At 34.2% G+C, this 24,998-nt stretch overlaps 1 protein-coding gene across 1 annotated transcript in view; it reads right to left on the bottom strand.

Moving 5' to 3' along the window:
* LOC150107696 (thrombospondin type-1 domain-containing protein 4-like) overlaps positions 1–19,607 on the bottom strand; it is a 465,880-nt gene extending 446,273 nt beyond the window's left edge. The window contains exon 1 of the mRNA XM_090392010.1: positions 19,235–19,607. Within this exon, the coding sequence (XP_090248136.1) occupies positions 19,235–19,305 (71 nt within the window). The 5' untranslated portion in view covers positions 19,306–19,607. The remainder of the gene's footprint in view (positions 1–19,234) is intronic.
* Positions 19,608–24,998: the final 5,391 nt, after the last annotated feature.

Here is a 24,998-nt window from a genome sequence, read left to right as displayed (position 1 = left end):
ACTGCTTGTAAAGTTACAGTGGCTCGTGAGCAGTACCATATGTTCTAATGGTAGTGGAGACAGACACTATCTGATTACACGAAGGAAACTAGGGCTTAGCGATTGTCACTTTAAAACTTGCCGCCTTGCTAACTTTTGCATAACAGAGCAAGGTCAAGTTTACGTCATCTCTCTAAGCCGGATGTTTTAAAAGCAGTTTGTATACAGAGAAAACAAAGCAAAATAGTCATAGTAAGATTTATGTATTGAATTTAAAATAAATGTTTAAATTGTTCATTTGATTTCAACGAAATTTAATGAATTAAATTATATTTTATAAAATAAATGTAATTTAAATTTAATAATAATTTTATTAAACATTTAAAATCACAATTTAAAATAAAAGTCCATAATTCGATATTTTAAAATTGTGACATCATTATATATACATAATATATAATAATAATTACACTCGTGTAATTATTATATAATTATATTATAAATTATATTATATAATATATATAATATAATATATTATTACATATTATATTATTAATTATATTATATAATATATTATATAATATATATAATATAATATATTATTACATATTATATTATTAATTATATTATATAATATATTATTATATATGTATTATATATAATATATATAATAATAATTACACTCATGTAATTATTGATTATATAGAGAATAGATTACAGATTTAATCTATTCTCTATATAGATAGAGAATTACATATGGAACGAGGTTCCATATATAATTATTGATTATATATGGAACCTCGTATACACCAGGTAGTAACATAGGTGAAAGTTTGTCTTTAGGCGAAGGTAACAAGTTGTCGATCTGGTTGATGGGTTTGTAGGTGGCAGCAAGATTGTATTTCTTCATAATTTTCGAGAGCTGTTCGGAGACTCCTTTGATATAAAGTATGGGAATCCTATGGGCTTGTTTTTGTCTAGATTGATGTGTGTGGAGAAGTTGCTGATGATTTTTTGAGTTGTTTTGAGATTGTATCCATTTAGAGTGGCTGTGTTTTTGATTATTTCCAATTCTTGTTTTAGAGAATCCTCGGAGGAGCAAAACCTGTGTGCTCTGGTTACGCATATTGCGTAACCAGAGCACGCAATTTGGATTCCATTGTACGTGCGCCCTATCCTTTGTGTCATTCCCAGTATTGTTCTACTGTACTGATGATGTCCTAAGATACCTAGGACGAAATATTTACGCAATGAAAAACCTACTACTATGGTTCACGTGTCATGTAATTATTATATAATTATATTATTAATTATATTATATATAATATAATATAATTAATATTATACTCATGTAATTATTATATAATTACATGAGTATAATTATATAATATAATATATAATAATCATATGAAATGTTTTCAGCATTTCTACAGTTAACAGTAATTAATTTTATAGATATAGATAGTCTAAACTCGACTTCCTGAATTAAACAGTCCTTATAAGGACTGGCTTAAAGGGGCGAAGCAAGAATGCTTTTCATCTTCCCCGTTATCTGTAGAGGACAGTGTAAGGATAAGGTTATTGAGCTATTAAATTAAAGCTCTGATCATGGCAGGAGGGTAATAGCAATAGCCGAGCCTCAGTTATAACTTTATTGGCTACATTGGCTACAGCATTGCCATCCATTATCATCCAAAAGTATTAATCTTAATCACCGCATCTCACGGTCGATTCTTCATTGAATTAAACAATCCTTTCCTTTAAAATAAAAACAAGAAGTATTTAGATTATATTTAGGTGTACGATTATTTTTAACTTTTTTATAGAAAAAACAAATTTTTTTATAAGAAATTATATTTCCAGAGCTAGAAAAAAAGACATACGATTATTTATTTAATAATTTAAAATAATTATTACTATTCAATAGGGTATACGTAAGTATATCATTTGTAAGTTTTATAGTGTGATAAATGCGTTTATCCTTATAGTTGAAATGTTTTTTTTTTATTCGGATTTATATATAATTACTTAATCAATCCACTTTTTAATAATCTTCAATGAATCGCTGAGACTGAGAATAGTACTTTCTGAGTGGAAATTGGTAAACGTTATTCCCCTCAATGCTGTTCACAGCATAAAGTGGGAAATTAAAACCCAGTTGTTACTATTGTTATTTTCGATTGCTGTAGAAGCAACTAAGGCTTTGGGACAATGTATTGTGTCCTTTACTGTGTTCGTTTAGCCAGAATGTCTGTTTGCGGGAATGAAAATTTCGGGTGTCCGGGGGAAAAAACTCTCCACCATAAATAATACCTCGCCTTCAATTCTAAGTCTTTACAAGGGTTCTACACGGTAGATTTGAACCCCAGTTTTTTTCAAAAGATCATGGTCAACACGACTGAACTATGGATGGAGGCGCATTAATGACCAGTTCATGTTATAAATGATACACACAAGATAATCATCATCATCAAATTCCTGATATATACCCTCTGGGGGGGGGGGGGGGCGTACAGGATAATTATGATAGTACTACATGAAAAAGTTACACCATTATTAACTTCCAATAAATAATTTTCCTCCAAATCCATCTGTTATCTGTCAAGATTCCAATATTATCAAATCTTATATTTCGGTCTTTTATATGGAACTTTTTACTGTATCTCTCCATCTATATCTTGGTCTTCCTCTGGAAATGGAAAGGGAAATCACGTGTTCCATCGAAGTGATCATTAGCATTGAGTCGGGGTGTGACAATAAGGTTGATTTTCTTCCAAGTTCTCCATTTTCCTTCTGGCAAACTATAACAAAATCTACGTAAGCGGCCAGAAAGTATGAGTTAGAGTACACCTTGGAGATACATAACAACAACAATAATAATAATAATAATAATTTTTTTTATTATACATATATATATATACAGGGTGTTCGGGATAAATTTGACAGTTTCGTAAGGAAAAAGAAAATCTTCTTTGTATCTATTAAATTTAATGAATTGACAAAAAAACATTACAGGCAGAGTTAATTACAATACTATCAACAAGATTTACTCAAAATAACCACCATTAGCATCGATCACAGCTTCAATTCTGCTTCGGAACCTCGAACAAGCTGATGCTACAGTCTCCCTGGGAAGGGCCGCAAAAACTGTTTTAATTTTATCCATTAACTGGGCTTTTGTATTACTGGAAGTGCGATTGGTGTCTTTTTCAACTGCGCCCCATACAAAATAATCCATGGGGTTAAGGTCTGGGGAGTTTGGAGGCCAAACATTTGGACTGGTGAAGTCGTAGAAATTTTCAGACAACCATTTTTGACTTTTCCCAGAGGTGTGGCAAGGGGCCGAATCCTGCTGCCATACATACGGCCTACCATTGGCTACCCTTGTTATCCAGGGCTTGACTACAGTTAGCAACTCCACGAACAAAGCCCGAATTCCAATGCCAGGGTTCTTCAACACCTGTTCCTGCAGATTTGCGAGGAATTCTGCTGTACGAACGCAATCAGATCGTCTGCTAGCGATCTTTCTTCTTGCTACATCCTCGTAGTCACCATTGCAAGTCTCTAGTTCATGCCTGATTGTTTTTACTGTATTCAGGGAGCATTGGGCAGCAGTCGTAATATCCTTATTTTGATGGCGGGCACGAATCATCATGATACAAGTTATTCTCTTCCATGATTCAGGTGGGTTCCAGCTATCCATCCTTTCTGACATCTTGTATATGAATGAAGAAAGGTCCAAACTTTTAAATGAAGAGAAGTGTGTGTTAATACATGTAACTTACGGAAAAATATAATTAATTATAAATATGTCAAATTTATCCCGAATACCCTGTACATATATATATATATATATACATACATATATATATACATACATATATATATATATATATATATATATATAATAAAAATGGGCTTGGACAGTAGGCTTTATTCCCCAGTTTATCCTGGAGTTTTTCATCCCGCAAAGCAGGCAAACCGGCCTTGAGAACTTAACACTACAGGACAGGACATAGGATACACCGGAGTATAGGGCTGGCCACCTTATCCTGTGAACGGTTTGAGGTCCGATAATTAACAAACCCTTGATACCGCAAGGTAAAAGAGAGAAAGGAAGATGAGATGATGGTTGAGATGATATATATATATATATTGATTTCTAAAATATTTACTGAACTACAATAAACGTATTTAGTGACATTCCAGCTTGTAAAAATTCAGCACTAAATGCTGCATATGCGATTCATTTTCTACATTGCATTTCAATTAAAATTTTGAAAATAATACTTTTTTTTGCATCTATATTTATAACACATGTTCTTTTAATATTAACAATGAAGATTACACGGAATTTTTGAATAATGGATAATAATAATAATAATAATAATATGATAATGTCTCAGATAAATTACATACATATGATTATTACAGACATTTTTTGCATGTTTACAAATTATATGTATAAAATTACAATTTTTCTATTTTCATCGTACAGTGTATTTGCAATTAATGCATATTGTACTTGATGCTCTGTGCATTACACCGTACACAGTTTAAATAATAATAATAATTCGCTGTTAGCCTAGTGGCTGTACGCTTCGCAACCATATGCCTAGGGAAGCAGTGTCCTAGGTTCGATTCCCGTCAGAGACGTGAGGTGCTGAAGGATCTTCCTCAGTCATAGCCAAGTTAGCCGGTCTTGGGCGTGGACAGTAGGGTTTTTCTCCCCAGTAGGATGGATGGATGGATGCATCCATCAAACTGGCCTTGAGAACTCAACACCATTGCGGACATAGGATACACCGGGGCATAGGGCTGACCACTTTATCCCGTGAACGGCTTGAGATCCGATGATTAATAAACTCTCTACACCGCAGGGTAAAAGAGAGAAAAGGAAAATGAGATGATATAATAATAATAATAAAATGGATTTTCCAAAATCTCATTCTTGAATAATGGCATCTTTCATCATATAGTAACTGGTCTTCAAGATCATTCTGAGGGCATGGATGTTTGTGAATGTCTTTTGGTAGCAGGGGATTTTCATGCACTTCCCTATTATGAGACTGTCACTACGACTAAAGTAGCCTCAAAAATTCCATTACGGGTCTACAGATTATCTATCACTAACTTCTACCACCCGCGGTCCCAATGTATTATAGATTTATTGGTGGGATTCGCATAAAAAGTATCATTTGTCTATCTACAAGGGAGTTATTCGATTTCGGTGGTCTAATGCTTTTGTAAGCCTTACCTAATAATATAAATATATTCAAATGAAATATTTATTCAAAGATTTAAAAAATATATAGATTTTCGAATCAATTATTGTTCTAATTCAGTTTGTAACGACAAACAACGTCCGTAGTTGGAAAAGCCTATGTTCGAATTCTGTCTAGGATGCGGAGAACGTTTTATGCGGATTTTTTCTATTGAAGGTGAGTCGGCTAGTCTCATGAGGGATGGATGGGTTTTTCATCCCTCAAAAGAGCAAACCGGACATAACAAAAACAAGCAGTTAGTAGATATAATAGAGTAACCTCATAACTTTATTTGCTTCGGTTGTAATTTCTAACTACCACAGCACAAAGAAGTTAAGCGCTGTAACATCAAACATTTGTATACTATAATACTGATACCAGGGGGGGCTCGTGCATAGGCACTGCAGAACTGCAACACCCCCAATTTTTCTCGATATATAAATATATTTATTAATTTATTTATATTTGCTTGTAATATTTAATTTTATCGTCAACAATCCTTAACAATTCTCTTATTTTGTACAAAAAATAATAAAAATCCATCTTGTAGCACTTGGGAGGGCGAAGGACGCTAGCAGCACTGTGTTTACCACAGTGTCGTATTGCTACGCGCGCAAATATGTGCACGTCATAGTGAGATGCGAGCTATTAGCGTAATGCGGCACTGTCCGTCGCGCAGTTCCACTGTTGTTTATATGCAGTTTGCGCCAGTAGTAGAGTGTTCGTAATGCTTATCGTGTTTACTCCGTCTCTTTAAATATTTGGACATTACAATTAAAGACGTAACATGTGTTATAGTTTTCATTTTAGAACATTATTGGGGTTATTGACAATTATGACCTCATAATTTTTAAGTAATTTTGAATTATACTAAACTGTATAATTTTATCGATAATAAACAACATTTTTTCATGAAACAAAACAAGAGGAATATATTTTCTTTTTAAGTAATTTTGAATTATACCAAACTGTATAATTTTATCGATAATAAACAATATTTGGTCATGTTTAATTTTTTTTTAATTTTTACCACCATTTTGATATTTTATCCAAACACGTACACACTGTACTTACAGTGTGCATGTATATTTCGAAAGTTGCAGCACCCCCACGATTTCAAGCCACAAGCCGCTACTGACTGATACACATTGAAATATCCGAGAAATACAAAGATCAAGCTAGGTTTGAGCTAACTATTTCTCTACAAGTGCGCTATTAACCTTAAACCAAGCCAGAGTGGAAGTCTACTGTGTGAAAGGGGATATTGTTTACTGGAAGTGAACAATATCACTTGTTTACTGGAAGTGATATGGCCATTTACCATAGAATTTTCCAACTGCAGCTTTATTCGGAACGAAAAGATACACCCTTCTGTTAGTTCAGAATGTGGAAAATGAGTCGGTTAAAAAAAATTATCTTGGAAACAACATGATAATTTGGTTTATTAAGACAAATCTGACGTGATGTTTCTATGGTAACAGTAAGGTCCTCTCATACCGTCAACAATGAAATGTCTGTAGTTAAAAATACACACACTACTGTTTCCAAAAGTTCTGTGTCCCAGTTCAACTCATGTCCATGTATATTCTTTAGGAGGAGGGGGAGAATGGAACAAGCAATATATTAGCTCATGACGTACTCCTGGTACACAACAGAAAACTTTCTGTCTATGTTCAGGGTCGTCTGGAAGATTTTTGAGACCTATAATAAAAAAGTAGTGCTTGTAAAAATAATTTTTGTTTGAGTAAATTTGTTTTTATTTTTTAAGAATTATAATCAATTATCATGAAGCTGATCTAAGTTTCTTTTTCGTTTATGGACACTTACCAATTAAATAAATAAGTAAATAATAATATCAAAACAAAATATCTCATATAAGAAAATATGTCAAAAAAATGCAAATCTTATCTTTCAAATTAAGAAAAAAAAATTGAAATTGATGCGGTCGTGTTTTTTTCCCCATGCATTCACTAAAAAATATTTTTTAACAAATAAATAAACAACATACATCGCAAAGAAAAACAAAGGAAGGTAGATGTACTTCTATGTGTGTGGGAGCGCACACTCTCTCACACATAATATCGCATACTATTCGAGGTCATTACTAAACTGCGATTCTGCATGAATGGGTCGAGCACTGGTATGTAATTGTAGTTTCTAGTGATAATAGAATTTTGCTGTGTCATTGAGATACTTGTAATAAGAAAATGCCTATTCCATGCACGGTATTATCAAGAGCTACAACCTTATGGTATCTGTGTGTTGGACCACTACGGCTTAACTGCTCAAACAAATTGGATGCACGTGCCTGCAATTGGGAAATAAACCGCTGCACGTGTGATAAAATGCTGTTAGATGAACACCCAAATAGACTCATGAGATAACTAAACTCAGTTAAGTTAGTAAATCGGATATGTTTGAGTAATCGCATCTTTGATTTCACTGAAACTTAAACCCAATAGATAGTCTCACTTTCTGGTGATAACTTTAATCAAAGTCAAGGTCATTATCACGTACAATGAAAGGTGAAATTCGTTCATTTTTTTATATTTATGTGGAGGATGTTTTCTTATCCAATATAATCGTAAATACTACACAAAGTCAAAACGACGTATAGGGAAATAAATTTCAAATAAATAAATAAAGTTGAAATAAAATTCATTTCAACATTCTAAAATGTTATTTTTCTCATTTCTGTTAGCAAAATCGTCGATGACATTGGCGAAGTCTATTTCATAGCAATGTAGGTAATTCTTAATCAAATTTTATTTAGAAAAACTCCTCTCACGACTAGCAACACTTACAGCAATTGTGAGGAAAATTCGCAGTAGTATTACAATATTTGGAAATGAGTTCTCCAGACTGTATTTTAGAATTAACTGCAAAAGTTCAAAAAGGTTCAAAGTGCCGCCCAGGGCGGGTCGCACCCCCCTAGTTACGCCACTGGCCGAGGTACTGTTTAGATAAATGCGGCGAGAGGTAACATGACGCAACCAAAAATTTGTGTGAGAGAGAAAATCTAAGGTAAAACTACCAATAATATACACAACAGTAATGTTTTATGCATTTGACTATTAATTGAACTTTAAGCACGCACAGTATCTGCAGATATTACATTCGCAAGGAACTGCCTTACTCTCCTAGCCAAGTAGCCCTACTGATACATATATAATAGTGAATTGTTCAAAGAATAATTTCCAAAATGTTATGCACCCTTGTAGCTCACTCGAACTAAAATTCTTGAGCTTAGCTCATTACTCAAAATATCTATTCGCATTGAGAAATTGAATGTTTCGGGCTATTCGATTTTTCGAAAAATAAAGACATCCTATTATGTGTTTGGAAAGACGTACGAATCGCTTTTAAAAACCACATACTCTTTGGCTGGTTAAAAGAGTGAAAATCACTAGTACAAGATTAGAATAGTGCAGTAAGAGGTCATAACTTTTTAGTTGTGGCGCCATAAATAAAATGCATTTGGTAGGAGCTTCTGCATACATCCAACCAATCCAACACCAAACCTGCTTCCATAACATTCAATTTGTATATTTCCCGAACCAACAATGAATTTCTGCGAATGATTACTCTTAATATGAAGAAATTGGATCATTTTACGCACCTCAGCACATAGACGTTGTTTCTACTATCATAATATCTGTCATGATGTTTATCAATTGATAGTGTTGCGTAACGACGCTCACGCAATGCCATCTCGTGGGCATAAAAGGAAATAGATGATACAAACCCTTTATTTACGTATTCATTTCGCTTTCCAGCAAACAATGAGAATTCATGTACGATCATATTTACTTCTTCTTTCTTTTTCGCATTAGGCCTATTGGCCTGTTAGGGGGGGCTATCCTAACCCCTTTCAAGCCGTACCCGTCCCGCGGATAAGGTGGCTAGCCCTATACCTCCCGGTGTGGCTTATGTCTGTAAATGCGTGTGTTCAAAAGGCCGTTTTGCCTGCTTGCGGTACGAAAAACCCTGCAGTCCATGCCCAAGACCGGCTAACTTGGCTATGTCTGAGAAAGATTCTAAGCTAGCTACTCACGTCAACAACGGGAATCGAACCCAGGACACTCCTTTCCTAGGCATCTGATTGCGAAGCGCATAGCCAATCGGACATCATATTTACTTAAAACGAACAAATTTGCTTTCTTTGATCTCTTCGGCCAAATCTGAAAGTCGGGATAATTAGACTCGACACGAGTGAATTTCCAGAATGCAGTTGTTGTTTGACACAGTCCATATAATCAAAATAATACGATCATCCCCGCTATTCTAAGTTGCTAATCGACATTGGCAAGAGACGAATGTAATCTGGCGGACTTCGAATACTACTACTGAAGAGTGGTAGCATCCTGGAAACAGACAATATTGTAGGCTGTTCACACAGTGCTGTAATTCAGGTGGTCCAAGAGGTTGAAAGATACTGGACAGAACTCCAGCCGCACGGTGATCCCCACGCCGCATCGATGCAAACTCAGACGAAAAACGGCAGACAATTTAACTATTCAGGGAACGAATAGTAGTGTTTCCTATACCACAGTCCAACGGACCCTCCTCCATATGGGGATGTCTAAACTAGGCGACCAGTTAAGGTACTCATGCTTACGCATAATGATCGATGACTGTGTGTGCAATTTGAATCTGCGAAACTGTCACTGGACCATTGAAACCTGGAAAAAATCCCTTTCGGATGAATCTCGTTTCCAGCTATGTAGGTTTCCAACTAATTCAGAGAGGAGGAGGGGGGGACTATTCCCGATTTCATGGTCCAAAGGTAGGAGGCTGTAGCGTTAGGGGAGGGAAGCGATTCTTTCATAGGAATCTCTTGGAATCCTGATAAACGTAGACTACACTAAGTATGCTATAAAATATCTATCCATTGTGATTGTTCGGTTGAATCCCTTCATGGTGACCGTCTTCCAAATGACACCATTATGTTCCAGTAAGATCTATGCCAAGTTGCTCTCATCGTTCGAGCGTGGCGAACAACAGAGTGACTATCAAGTGTTACCATGGCCATCGAATTCGAATTCCACAGAACATCTCTGGGATTACGTTAATCGAGACAGCTGATGTTTGAATCCCCCAACCCGAACATTCATAGATATACGGGAAGCAATCCTGTCGACGTGTCAGAGCAACCCCTTCTACAATGTTCAGGAAGGTCTTATAGAGTCGAAGCTATTACGCATTGCAGCAGTTATGGAAATAAGCTGGGAGACCTTCAAAATATTGGAAAGGTAGTAATAATATTTTGATTGGAAGTATACATAGTAATCCAATGGGATAAATAATAAAGAAATAATAATACACAACAAAATAATTGGAGAATAGTGAAATAATGGAGAATTTTCCCACTTTTTTTTTCTCTGTTAGCGTTATTATAAAGATATTTATTTAAATTCGACATCCCTTGCGTAGATGGCCTTACCTAAAAATGAAGTTTCACAGTGTGCTTTTGTTGGAATAAAGAACAAATATCATAAATGAATCTTGCATTGTAAATGATAATAAAAAAATAAACGAGCACAGCACAAAATCGGAATTGATCCATTTTACTTAATTTGTATGATTTTTGTATTTTGTATTTGGAACCTTGCTCTGCCGATCAAACACTGAACTTTTATATACAGGGAAAGTGGTCTTTAATAAGCGATCTCTGCTACCTACCGCAGGATTTGAATCCGTAACCTGTTATGCTAAGAGAGTGCTTATACTGACCACTCGGCTAACCAAGACAAAGAATATATAAATTACCCAAGAATTTATTCAATACTAGATTTAAATAATATTTTAAATTTTTTTATAAAATTATTTAAAAAATTGAAAATGTCAATAATTTTTTTTTAAATATTAAATTCAATTTAAGATTTTATGTATAATTAGTAATTATTTTAATACACCATTTAATTTTAAAAATGTATTTATTTTAAAGTTTTAAAGTAAATATAATTAAAAGTTGAGGATGGAGAGGATTGATTCATTCAATCCAATACCCTTGGAGGGTAATGGATGGCAATGCTGTAGCCAATGAAGTTCTAACTGAGGCTCCGTTATTGCTGTTACCCTCCTGCCATGATCAGAGCTTTAATAGCTCAATAACACCTTATTCCAACACTGTCCTTTACAGATAACAGGGAAGATGAAAAGCAATCTTGCTTCGCCCCTTTAATCCAGTCCTTATAAGGACTATAAGGAATTAAAAGTTGAGAGCTGGGTGAGATGCGGTGATTGATTCATTCAATCCAATACCCTTGGAGGGTAATGGATGGCAATGCTGTAGCTAATGAAGTTCTAACTGAGGTTCGGCTATTGCTGTTACCCTCCTGCATTGATCAGAGCTTTAATAGCTCAATAACACCTTACACTGTTCTCTACAGATAACGGGGAATATGAAAAGCATTCTTGCTTCGCCCCTTTAAGCCAGTCCTTATAAGGATAAGGAATTAAAAGTTGAGAATTGAATCAATCGACCGTGAAATGCGGTGATTGATTCATTCAATCCAATACCCTTGGAGGGTAATGGATGGCAATGCTGTAGCCAATGAAGTTCTAACTGAGGCTCCGCTATTGCTGTTACCCTCCTGCCATGATCAGAGCTTTAATAGCTCAATAACACCTTATCCCTACACTGTCCTCTACAGATAACGGGGAAGATGAAAAGCATTCTTGCTTCGCCCCTTTAAGCCAGTCCTTATAAGGACTAATTAAAAGTTGTGAATGAGAATGAGAATGGAGGTTTGGAGAGCTGGAGAGTTCTTTTTAGGACTTCCAGTTAACAAATGGCAATGCTGTAGCCGATGAAGTTTTAACCGAGGCTCGGCTATTGACGTTACTCAGCCATGACTAGAGCTTTTTAGCTCAATAACACCCCATCCACACAGATGTTCTTTTAAGAACTTTAAGAATTAAAAGTTGTACTTGGATTGGTTATCCAGGTTTATGCCGTTTATGCTTACCTATGGTGGTATCTGAATATTTTTCAATGCGATACTGTTCATTGTTTTAATAATTATGAGTTACAACCATAAAAAGCATTACATGTTGTAAACGATCACTTCGCAGCAACAAAATGATTTAGTACGTATGTCGAAAATTGAAACATGAATTTTCACTTCCTTTGAAATATTTCAAACGGTAATATAATATGTGGAACTGTGATTAATATGCCTTATATAAGAATTCGGTGGCGAAACCTTCCAAGATATAGTACTTCATATTCTCTGATGCAAATCAAGGCAAGGTCATCATTTTCATCCTTACAGATATCGCTAGTGGGTGGTAACAACATTAGTCTTAGAGTAGCCTTAGTCAAACCCTGTTTAATGAAATTAGCTGGAACGAAACAGCGTGTGATTTTTCAAAAAGCGTCAATGAAGTTTCTAATTTCATAGATTCTCTCTCTCTTTTGAAGAAACGTGAATTGGTATTGTAATTCCACAAGCAAAGGTTTGATTGTTGAAACACGAAATGCGGTTGATTTTAAACAAACATCTTGTATGGAGATAGGGGCGTTCTGACCTATAACATAAAGGGGTGGGGTAGTAGGAACTTGTCTCGACGTACATCTTTGGATATGGCTTTGATTGATGAGAGTGTAATGGTTTAGTTACGTCTGTCATACGATGGTGTGAGACATCTGAGTGGGGTGAAATTCAAGAAAAAAAAAAAAGGAAGAAAGAAATAGAGAACTATTTGAAGTGTTAGGCTTACGAAAGATGAGTGGGCGGGTTGTACATCAAGCGTTCTTTCAACAGGATTGCAATCGCCAGTAAGAATTATAATGACGACATATTAAAACTATTATTCAGATACAACAGGGAAATCTATGAAGAAAAAAGTGCCTGTGATTCAGCCCAGACACTTGAGTTTGGAATTTCGGATTAACACCGCATAGTGAATAGAAATAGTTTTGCCCAACTAAAATTATTCTCCAGTTGCTTCACCAGTCTGCTTGTACTCTTTGCTACATGAATCAAAACAGTAAAGAACTGGTTTCTATATTTTCTTCGTCCCCATAAGAAAACACCACCTATGATCACGCGTCAAAGTTCCTCACCCCAAAAAAGGAAACATAAAGAAAGAAAAATATACTGCTACTAGATCTTAGGTTACCATGACAGCAGGCAAGTTTTTGATATATTCTTGAGTGGTAAAACTGTGTAAATATCTTGGGGATAGGTAAGTAGGCCGAGAATTTTGATGGAAGTTATTGTCCTTTTGACAGTGTCACTCACAAGACTCGGAATACAAATATGTCAAGTACTGTGAAACCTACCTGGCTACACTTGGCATATTTTCTCGTAAAAAGAGTGACAAGTTGACAATATCTTTTGCTCCTTCACTGAGATGAGAAACTTTGGTTAGTACGGGAACCTCTTTCTGGAATCTCTGTTGCTATGGAAACTGCTGCACAAGGTCAATATAAAGAGGAGAGATAACGGACGTCGCAATGTTCGTTGGAAAAGAGAAAACGGGATTATCTTGAGCGGCACTAAAGTTTATTTTAATAATGGTTGGATTTTGATAAATCTAAGATACTCGATTGGATTTTTTAAACTTTTTCTGATTTATCGAAGTTAACAAGAGCAACGTTGTTTACTTAATGATGTCTACTTTAAGTGATTTTTTTTTTTGGCTTTAAAAAGACACTTAAATGATACTTCGGTGATTCTTAAAAGTTATTTCGAATACTTACTTCTTGTCACTAATATTAATATCAAGTCAAATGATAAAAATTGAAAAATTACTTCAAATACAGTCAATTTTTCTTCCATGTAAGTCAAATTTAAAGTAAATAGTTTGACTGAAAAAAAAATGTATATGAAAATTATAAACAGGAAAAGCATCTCTGAGAAAAATAAGTAGCAAGTCATCGGTAACTTTCTGTTCCAGCAATTTAGTACCCCCAAAAGACTAATCACAGGATGTCATATTATTTGCATTTTTAAATGATCCTCCACGTGTATGTATATATTCATCCAAGCTTGATTTGCTTCCTCAGCCTTAAAGCAAAAGGCTGGTTATATTCCACTAATTCGAGCCCTGCCCATGGGCCTATGAGTTGTGGAAATACTTTCTGAAAATGAAAGCTGTGCCGAATAAAGCGGCCTTTTGCAGCCGTCCAATTTTTAATCCATCTAACTCGAGTGCTTCTAGATGGTTTTTTCAATGTTTTGGAGATGGCGCCTAAAGCACCTATTATTATGGGAACAACTTTCGTTTTCTTTTTCCAAATTCGTTCAACTTTGACTTGCAATTTGCGATATTTTGTAATTTTTTCAGTTTCTTTTTCTCTCTCCTGGTATACTGATATTTCGATAAACTGAACACCCTTGTTTTCACTTTTTTAAATCAATGTTATATCTAGTGTATTACATTCCAAACTTTTGTCGGTCTGGATTTTGAAATCCCAGAGTATTTTGACTTTTTCATTCTCAGTCACTTTTTGGCCAACTTTATGTTTCCAAAAGTCTCTAGATACCTTTAAACCCGTACTTTTTACATGAATGCAGTGAATTATCTTAGCTACATTATCGTGCCTTTTACGGTACTTAATTTGTGCGATTTTCCTGCAACCACTTATAGTGTTGTCTACCGTTTCTTCCTTTTCTTTGCACAATCTACATTTACTGTCTTCTTGAATCAAGATCATATATATATATATATATATATATATATATATATATATATATAGAAACAATCATCTAGCCGATGATATCACTTTCCAAGCATCATTGCAGCTAAAGAAATGAAATAGAAAAAACTCGTTTTGAGATTTTCCTCGTATTGTTTCATATGTTTAATGACTTTTTTTTTGTGGTGGTCGTGGGGGGGGTGGAGACGGACTGAGTCCTTGACTCTTTATACCTTCATCTGATTGAAGAAAATGTGTCGATGGGGTGTTATTTAGCTATAAGCTCTGGTCATGGCTGGGTAACGGCAATAGCTGAGCCTCAGTTAAAATTTCATTGGCTACAGCATTGCCATCCATTTATTTATTTATTTCGTGTGATGATACAGCGTTCCCCCTTTATACGGGAGTTCACGGTACCATCTAGTCCCCCCCAAATTTTATCCGGGCTCCGGAACCGGCATAGGCTGACGAATCAGACCTATGGTTGGGTCAGTATTCCTGACTGTAGTCAGTGTGAGTCCACGGACCGGTTTGCGGGATGAAAAAACCTCAGATAAACTGGCGGGAAAAAACCTGCTGTCCACGCCCAAGACCGGCTAACTTGGCTATGGCTGAGGAAGATCCTTGAGCTCCTCACGTCGTTGACAGGAATCGAACCTAGGACACTCCTTCCCGAGGCATATGGTTGCGTAGCGCAAAGCCACTAGGCTAACCGCGTGGACATTGCCATCCATTACCTAGGGCTTACTTGCACGTTTAATTAACCCTGCTGAGGTCGCGGTCGAAAAAATTGCAGCGTAGGACGTGTGTATGTGAGAGATACATTCATTACTAGTATGTGCTAAAACTTAAAAAAAAAAAAAAAACAGCAAATATAATACATGATGGTTTATTTATTTTCAGTTACAATCTAGAAATTATTGAACAAAGAAACAAAGAAAAAAACAACTAAACCAATACTTTACTGACATCGGAGTTCGCGGTATCTCTCATATACAATGTACTGTGAAATATTCGATCACTTTCACATTCGATTCTATCGTTCTCATCATCGGACTCGAGTGACAAAATCGCTGAATCTCTTCAACATCTGATGGATCCAACATTCAATCTATATATTTTCCCAGCCATTTTCAACGGCAAATAAAAAAAAAAAACTAAACCAATACCATACTGACATTGGAGATCGTGGTATCTCTCAGATACAATTTACTATGAAATATCGCAAACCTTTACATAACACATATTAAATCAAAACTGACAGCATAAACAGTGTGGAATATTCCACATTCGTAATATATGCATGCATGCGCAGCTACTTATGATCCCCCCCCCCCAAGCTATGCACTGGATATGTGTAAGAATATTAATATTTATATTAAATTTATATTTATATTAAACAATTCTTGTATGTAAGAATATTAAATTTATAAATTTATGTATGTAAGAATATTAATATTTATATTAAATTTATATTTATATTAAACAATTCTTGTATGTGTCAGATCAGCCGCGACCTCCGCAGGGTTAGCATTCTCCTTATAAGGACTGGCTTGAAGGGGCGAAGCAAGAATGCTTTTCATCTTCCCCGTTATCTGTAGAGGACAGTATAGGGATAAGGTGTTATTGAGCTATTAAAGCTCTGAACGTGGCAGGAGGGTAACAGCAATAACCGAGCCTCAGTTAGAACTTCATTGGCTATAGCATTGCCATCCATTACCCTCCAAGGTTATTAATCATCGCATCTCTCCAGGGTTAGCAATTATAGTCCTAATAAGGACTAGCTTAAAGGGGCAAAGCAAGAATGCTTTTCAACTTCCCCGTTATCTGTAGAGGACAGTGTAGGATAAGGTGTTATTGAGCAATTAAAGCTCTGATCATGGCAAGAGGGTAACAGCAATAGCCGGGCCTCAGTTAGAACTTCATTGGCTACAGTATTGCCATCCATTACCCTCCAAGGGTATATCTGTAGAAGAAAGCTCTGATCATGGCAAGAGGGTAACAGCAATAGCCGAGCCCGAGTTAGAACTTCATTGGCTGCAGCATCGTCATCCATTACTCCAAGGGTATATGTATTATATTAATCATCGCATCTCTCCAGGTTAGCAATTATTAAAGCTCTGATCATGGCAGGGGTGTGCCAAGGATTAACAATCTTAAAGTTCTTAAAAGAACTGGGCGATGGACTGAGTTCTTGACTCTTTATCCCGTCATCTGAATGAAGTAAATCTATGTGGATGGAGTGTTATCGGGCTAAAAAGCTCTAGTCATGGCTGGGTAACGGCAATAGCCCAGCCTCAGTTAAAACTTTATTGGCTACAGCATTGCCATTTGTTACCCTGGAAGTCCTAAAAAGGACTTTTTTTTTTTACTGCAACTTTCGTAAGCATTATAATAATCAGTTATATGGAATATTTTATGGTTTATCTAGCATGTAGTTAAAATAAAAAAAAAACTTTGAACTAATTATAATTAAAGCATAAAAATATAAAAAAGTTTTAAAGCTGTATTTGAGAATAAAAATATTAAAGTTTTTATTTGTTTTTAATGAAGAAATAATAAAATAGTTTATATATCTATGATAATTGTATGTTAATTAAATGTGACAGCGTATATATTGTAGCTGAATCAAGATTCACAAAACAATTATACGGAACTTGCGTAAAAGTGAAGTAAAAAAAAAGTAAATTAACCAACTTAAATAGGATACAGAGGATTGGGTTGCTCACAAACCCAAATTATATTAGTTGAATGCGAGTTTTGCCAGACATAATATGCTTGACTCTTACATTCATTACTTCGGACGTAATTCCAACTAATTATAAGTCTAAAATTTTAAATATCAAATACTAAATTGAAAGATTATATATATTACAAATTCCAAATCGTTAAAAAAGTTTACGTATAAATTAAAGTTATTAAAATATAATAAAAATAAAATAGAAAATAAATATTAAAATTTTTATAATTAAAACAGTGTGTATATAAAAATTAAAATATGAAAAAAAAAGGAGTTTTAAAATGAAAAGTTTTATCGTTTGAAGAAAAAATATTCCGTGCTGTTATTTTCCCATGAAAATGTAAATACAGATCAAAGCAATTGAAATAGGTACTCATAAATAATTTTGTTTTTACGAAATCTCTTAATAAAACTATTTATAAGGACCTGAAATATCTTTTAAACATTTAATGTATTAGTCAGTTAACATATATATCAACCTAACTTTAACTAACTACGTGAATTTGGTGATTTTTTTTTTTTTTTTTTGTCTGTGCAAAATAACAGTGAGCGACCTGGCATCAATATATAGTCAGCGTGTCCCACTCGTGTATGCTCCTTAAATGTTTTAATCAGAATTCCAGGATGCTTGGGAACTGTGCAACCTTCTTTCCAAACTTCAATGATATGCTTGGAAATAGCTCCCTAGTCGAACAGACTACACACTAATATGATCACTAGATTCACACATTTTTCTGAAACATTTCGATCTTTATTATATTTTAATATGAATATTAAAATATCCGAAGAATAAAATACATGATGCTATGATGTTTAGTGGAGGAAAAAACAAACAAACAAAAAAATGGCATTTTGTGATGTTGAGGTGCATCAGCACATTTTAAACGAAAATTAAAAACTAAATAAATAAATAAAAATTTAACCCCAGGACGAATTATTAATGTCTTATGATTACAAAAAAATTATTGTCTGAATATATTTGCTTTAGTTACCAGTATTATAAAAATAGAAATAAATGTATCTGGACAATTTTAGTTTATATATTTGCATAAAAATTTCGATTATTGTTAAAAAAAAAAAATGTGACAAACAGGTAGGGAAATAAAAAAAAACGAAACTTAATTAAATAAATACTTTCTCCAAATAATACATAAATGATAATAAATAGTTTAATTTTATTATGAGAATATAAATAACAAATACAGCAATAGAAACTATTTCAAATGCTGAGCATCGTATTGCAACGATATGGAAACATTAGCGTGCCATACGACTTTTGTTTTCGCAGATTACCTTTAGTTAATCTTCTGCTACTTTAGTAGCAGACGATATGAAATAAATCCCAGTCAGAATTAAAGTCAAAAAACTAGTGAGCGAAAGAACTAAATCAACAAATGCATATTGTAATATACTGTATATGACTTCAATTAATTTGACAAATAATTAATAAACAAATAAAATGAGCATTTTATTCAATATTAATTAAAAAGAAAAATTAAATGCAATTAAGCAAGCATCGTTATGTACTTAAGCGTTGTAATTGCCTAAAAAAAAAAGGAAGCCAATTATTTATTCAAGTCCGCTACTACCAGGAGCGCTTACCTGAGCAGTACATTCGTTGTCATGCTTGCTGCAACATCCACAGCATCTGGAACCCACCGGACAAGGGACATCCATTAAGCAGCACGCAGCCACGACCCCACTAGCACATTCCACCTCTCTCTGCCGACACCCTTATACAACTAACCACTTGCCGTACTGTCACAGGACTCCTAAGGAAAGCCACCACAACCAACACATGCTACACGCCGTCTACCGTCAAATTCAGCGCTAGTCACGACCCGGGTTGCCCGTATAGGCTCTGCCGTTACACCGTACGACCACAATGCGATGTTGCACAAGGACTGAATAACGGACGTTGTGGCGTGGCGAGGTAATTGGCATTAACTGGATACGGGCAGCAGCTAGTTCTGAGCGCTCAGCACGCACGTGGGCTTGTTTCTAGTGACGGGAGAGTTTCACACACGAAGCCAAGGGGATATGTAAGTGAACGTGCTGATCTCATTTTTATCTCGCTCTATCAGAAGAGCGTCAGTTAGCCAACAGGACGCTGGAAAGTTTCGTGGGGTACGTTGGACAAGTTCAGAGTGTATGGAGTACGTTAGTCGAAGTGAAAAAAATGAAAAGAGGGAAAAAAAATGAAGAGGAAGAAAGGGATGAATAATCTGTTGAAAATGGAGTAAATCAGTCGAATTGAAATAATAAGAAAGGGGGGAAAAGAAAAGTGAAAAGAAGAGGACGTCGCACAATATTCGAGGAAAAAAAAAACATATATATATATATATATATATATATATATATATATATATATATATATATATATATATATATATATATAATAAAGTGTGAAATATCACATTTTAAAATAGAAGTCGCCAGTTGAAGTTAAGAATAAAATGCGCTATGAGAAATGTGACCGTACATCTTTAAAAATTTTTTTAAAAAAATAGAAAATAACTAAAAACATAACAACAAAGAAAAGGTAGAAAACAGAGAAAGCATGCGATAAAGTATTTTTCAATGTGCATCGTTTGAACCAAAAATAAAAATATAACCCGCAAAAGATAAAGGTTAAAAAAAAGTTAGTTTGTGAGAATAAATATTCAGTATAAGAGTTACCTTAGCCTGCACTACTTAAAAAACAGAATGAGAAAAAAAAAAAAAAAAAATAATAATAATAATAATAATAATAATAATGAACGATTCGGAGATGTTAGCATTAAACGTGGAATTTTCCAAGGTGATTCCTTGTCACCATTGCTCTTCAACATTTCTTTGATACCTTTGTCTATGATTCTGAAGAAAACAAAATTTGGATATTAAATTCCTATATATAATATTAAAATTTCCCATCTGTTGTATATGAATGACTTGAAGTTATATGGAAAATCGGCCCAGTAAATAGACTTCTTTACTGAACACAGTTCGTATTTTGTCAGGACATCAAAATGGATTTGGTTTAGATAAATGTGCAATTTATCTATTAAACGAGGAAAAATTATTGACACTAGCAATTTTAATTTTGATCAAGAGAACTATATAAAAGCCATTTCAGCTGACGAACACTATAAATACCTTGGAATATTAGAAGCCAGTGACATTCTCCACTCTAAAGTTAAACAACAGGCAGCAGCAGAATACACCAAAAGAGTTAGAAATATTCTGAAAACAAAACTAAATGGATTAAACACAATTAGAGCAATGAATTTTTGGGCTATACCAGTGATCCGATACACAGCTGGCACAATAAATTGGGTAAAAGAAGACCAGGACAAATTGGGCCATAAAACTAGAAAAATTAATGACTATGCATCATCCATTACATCCTCGGTTGTGCCTACCAAGGAGAATCGGTGGACGCGGGTCTGCTGCAAGTGAGACACACAGTGGAAGAAGAAGAAATTAGCTTAAAAAGTTACTACATCGACAATAGCTCTGAGCAAATGCTTCAAGCAGTTACACAAGAGGGTCTTCTAAAAGCAACAGGAAACAAATCCGATTACAAAAAGGAACAACAAAATATCCGAAATGTGCCCTGGAAAAATAAAACCTTGCATGGTCAGTTTCCTCGAGATACTGAGGACAAAATTGACGTGAACAAGACATGGCAATGGCTACAACACGGATACATTAAAAAAAGAAACAGAAGGATTTATTCTAGCAGCTCAAGAACAGGCGTTACAACCTAATGAAATCAAAGCAAAAATTTTCAGCATCAATAATAACAGCAAATGCAGATTATGCGATCAGAAAGATGCGTCTGTAGAACATCTAATCAGTGCCTGCAGCAAACTAGCTCAAACAGACTATAAATACCGCCGTAATTAAGTGGCCAAAATAATTCATTTGCATATATACAAAAAAATATGGCTGCTTTCCAACTTCTGATAATTGGTGGCAGCATAAAATAGAAACAGTATTGGAAAACGAAACAGCAAATATTCTCTGGGACTTTCGAATACAAACTGAAAGGCATTTGGAACACAATAGACCTGACATCGGAATTATCGAACATCGACAGGTTTGGATTATTAATATCGCTGTACCCAGTGATCACAACATTAACAACAAAGAACTGGAAAAAAATATTAAATATCGAGATCTGACATTCGAAGAATGGCCGGCTCTGTCTTAAGCACAACAAAGTCATCGCAATAGTTATCGGTGCAGTTGGTGCAACTTCAAAGAAGCTAAAATTTGTTTAATTCTTGTAAATTACATTTACAAGAATTAAACAAAAATTAAACATTCATTCTTGTAAATTACATTTGCAAGAATTAAACATCAACGAAGTGGCTCCATATGATCTACAAAAAACAGCATTACTTGGAACAGTCCATATTTTACGAAGCTACCTGACAGACTGTTCTTAGATTCTTGGGCAGAATCTGAATTGCTCAGTATCACCAGTCAAATTGTTGTTTAAATTATATCTTTTTTTTGAGTGAAATAATAATAATAATAATAATAATAATAATAATAATAATAATAATAATAATAATAATAATAATAATAATAATAATAATAATAATAATAATAATAATAATAATAATAAACATTTGGTGATTATTATAATAATAAATAATAAATACTTTATTATTAATAAATAATAAAAAATAATAAATTGCTTTTATACTGCAACACCACAGCATCTATTTCCACTAGCTAGAATTATTTCTTTATTGATCTTGTTTTTGCTGCAGAGGGCGCCACTATTTTCTCTGATTTTTGTTTTTAAATCTTTGTTGTTTTGTAGTATGTGAAACTAACGAAAGCCGGTTAATTGTAGCAACTACGTTTCAACGAAGTAGTGTCGGCCTTCTTATTAAAATTACTGTAATTATTATGGATTGCCAAGGGATGGCAATCTATAATAATAATTATTAAGTATACATATATTGTTCTTGTAGTGTTGTGATTTGCACAAGGTCGATCTCGAGGCAGTCTGAAGCAATGCAAATATCTAACCCTGAAAAAAAAAAAAAATTGCTATTATTTATTTCTCACATAAAATATAGTATTCTAGCCTATTGTATTTTATGATCATTTTCAGTAGTAAAATATATATGTAGTTGTACTTGCCCTCCTACCTAACACTAATTATAAAGATCAGGATGAAAAGTCTACTATAAGAATATCAATGATTTTGGTCACTCAGCATCAGTCATTTCATAATTATTAAATGTTAAATAGATTAATCTGCACAAGTTCATATTAAAAACTAAATAAATACATATTACGCGAAATAAATACATTATTTCGTAGGATTCTTTTGTGAGTGGGAGGAAAGGTGGTAAATTACATGTACATAGTAACGTTTGTAGCAAATAATAAATAAATAAATAATAAGTTTTAACTAATGTAAGATTTTCGTAGTTTTAAACTTTCGAAATCTCAACTGATTAGTGCTGTTTTGTGGCGCAGATTTTTCTTCGTCAAGAGTTGATTTAAAGTTGCAGAGTGAAATAGTAAAGTCGACAGGTACTACTTTTCGAAGTTTGGATAATAAAACAGTTAAAAAAAGTTAGAATTTGTATCCTTGAAAGTAACTTATTCGTTATATTTAGTTTTTTGTCTAATGCAATGATCCTTATCTGATATTAGTTAATTTAATATCAATAATAAAACGATCCGTTTTATTTTTCTGTAAGCCAATATATCATTTTTGCCAAACGACCATAAAACTATTTTTCTCAAAACGAGTAAGTGGTTCTTTTTATCCCTAACTTTTTTTTTTTTTGGATTGTTGGCAACTACTCCTCTATTCTCATCATCACCGATGGATTAGTGCGATAATTCATACGAGGAAACGCAAACAACTTCCGCCATCTCATGTTCCTAATCCTAACTAGTATGTCTTACTATGTTAAATCGTGAATTCTATGTTCAATTTTTTTTTCTGAGTCGTGGAACTCAAACCCGATTTTCATCCATGAAAAAAAAAAAAGACTTACCTACACCAATGAGCGACTAAGTCGAGAGAACCGACTTAATCGATTTTAAAGAGAAAAAAAAGTTAAAAAAAGTTAATTCCATAAAAAAAAAGTTAAAAAAGTTAAAAAGTTGTTTTGCCACTGGAATCGAATTTATAACGTTTTTCTGCCAGTCAGGTTATGAAAGGTTAAAAAAAAATCATGATCATTCTGATATATATTCCCTCAAAGAGGTATAGAGAATTCCTCTTTGAGCTCAAACAAGGGTCCGAATCGATCAATGCATCTTTCTATTTTTGCAATAGCCGAATTAAGATCACTGTTAGTGTATTCATAATTGATAGCGAAGAGGTAGAACTCAGATACAATAGTCACTGATGCCTTTAGTCAGGACCTGATATCAGACTATATCAGAATTCAAGCATTCATACCATAGCCATTGCTACTGATGTTCTTAAAGTTCTTAATAAAATTAGTCTGGCTATTTTATTGTCGAACTTCGTATTGGTCAACTATAAGCAAAGTGCTTTATCATAGTGTTTTTCCAAACAGTGATGTGCTTGCCCCTAGTGGTATGCGAAGATTCAGTCAGTGGTATCCCATGATCCCTGTGGAACTGTAGAATGTGGGACCATAGTAAGGTAAGGACTATTGTTTCCCCTGCACCAAATATCGCTCATCATTGCTCACTTGAGTGCCGAGTCGCGATAAGTTTTCCACGTTTCTGAATGCTTAAACCTCAGTGTAAAAGTATTGACACTGAACAGCACGGATAACTAATTAATTAGTTATCGCTTTATAATTGATATTGGTGTCCTTTATGTACTGGAGTCATGGATAATTTCTCAGCTTTATTTCGATCGAGTGTATAGAGTTACTGCTCTGCAACCGCAACCAACAGATTATAAATTCGAATCTTACTGTGGGCATCGATGGTCTGTGAATATGTTGACGTAGTAGATGAATTTAAGCATTCAGTGTGAGACCACGTTAAAAAGAAAATAAAAGAGTTGGTTAACCAAATCATATGTGTAACAAAATAAATAATTTTCGCTACTATCTATTTTACTCGCTTATGCTATTTTAAAAATTCCGTTTTTGTTTATAAAGCAGGTTTTTATTTATACTCATCCAATATCCCCAGACAACATTTTGTCATTTATTTTAGAGGAGTATAAAAAAAAAATTGTTAGTTTACTAATTTCCTTTGCATATTTTCCGTACGTAATAATTATGTAAATAATATGAAAAACAGACATATCATTTCTATTTCTCAACAGCGATTAATGATAATCTTAAGAGACACACGCCCACAGTTGTACGGGATTCTTTAGCTTTCAGTTTGGTAATTAGCCTACGATTTATGCTACGAA

Source organism: Typopeltis vanoorti, chromosome 4, assembly GCF_054136105.1.
Source record: "Typopeltis vanoorti isolate ZY-2024b chromosome 4, IOZ_Tvanoo_1.0, whole genome shotgun sequence".
NCBI classification, from domain to species: domain Eukaryota; kingdom Metazoa; phylum Arthropoda; class Arachnida; order Uropygi; family Thelyphonidae; genus Typopeltis; species Typopeltis vanoorti.
The sequence above is the reverse complement of the archived record's forward strand: the minus strand, read 5'-3'. Positions and strand labels throughout refer to the sequence as shown.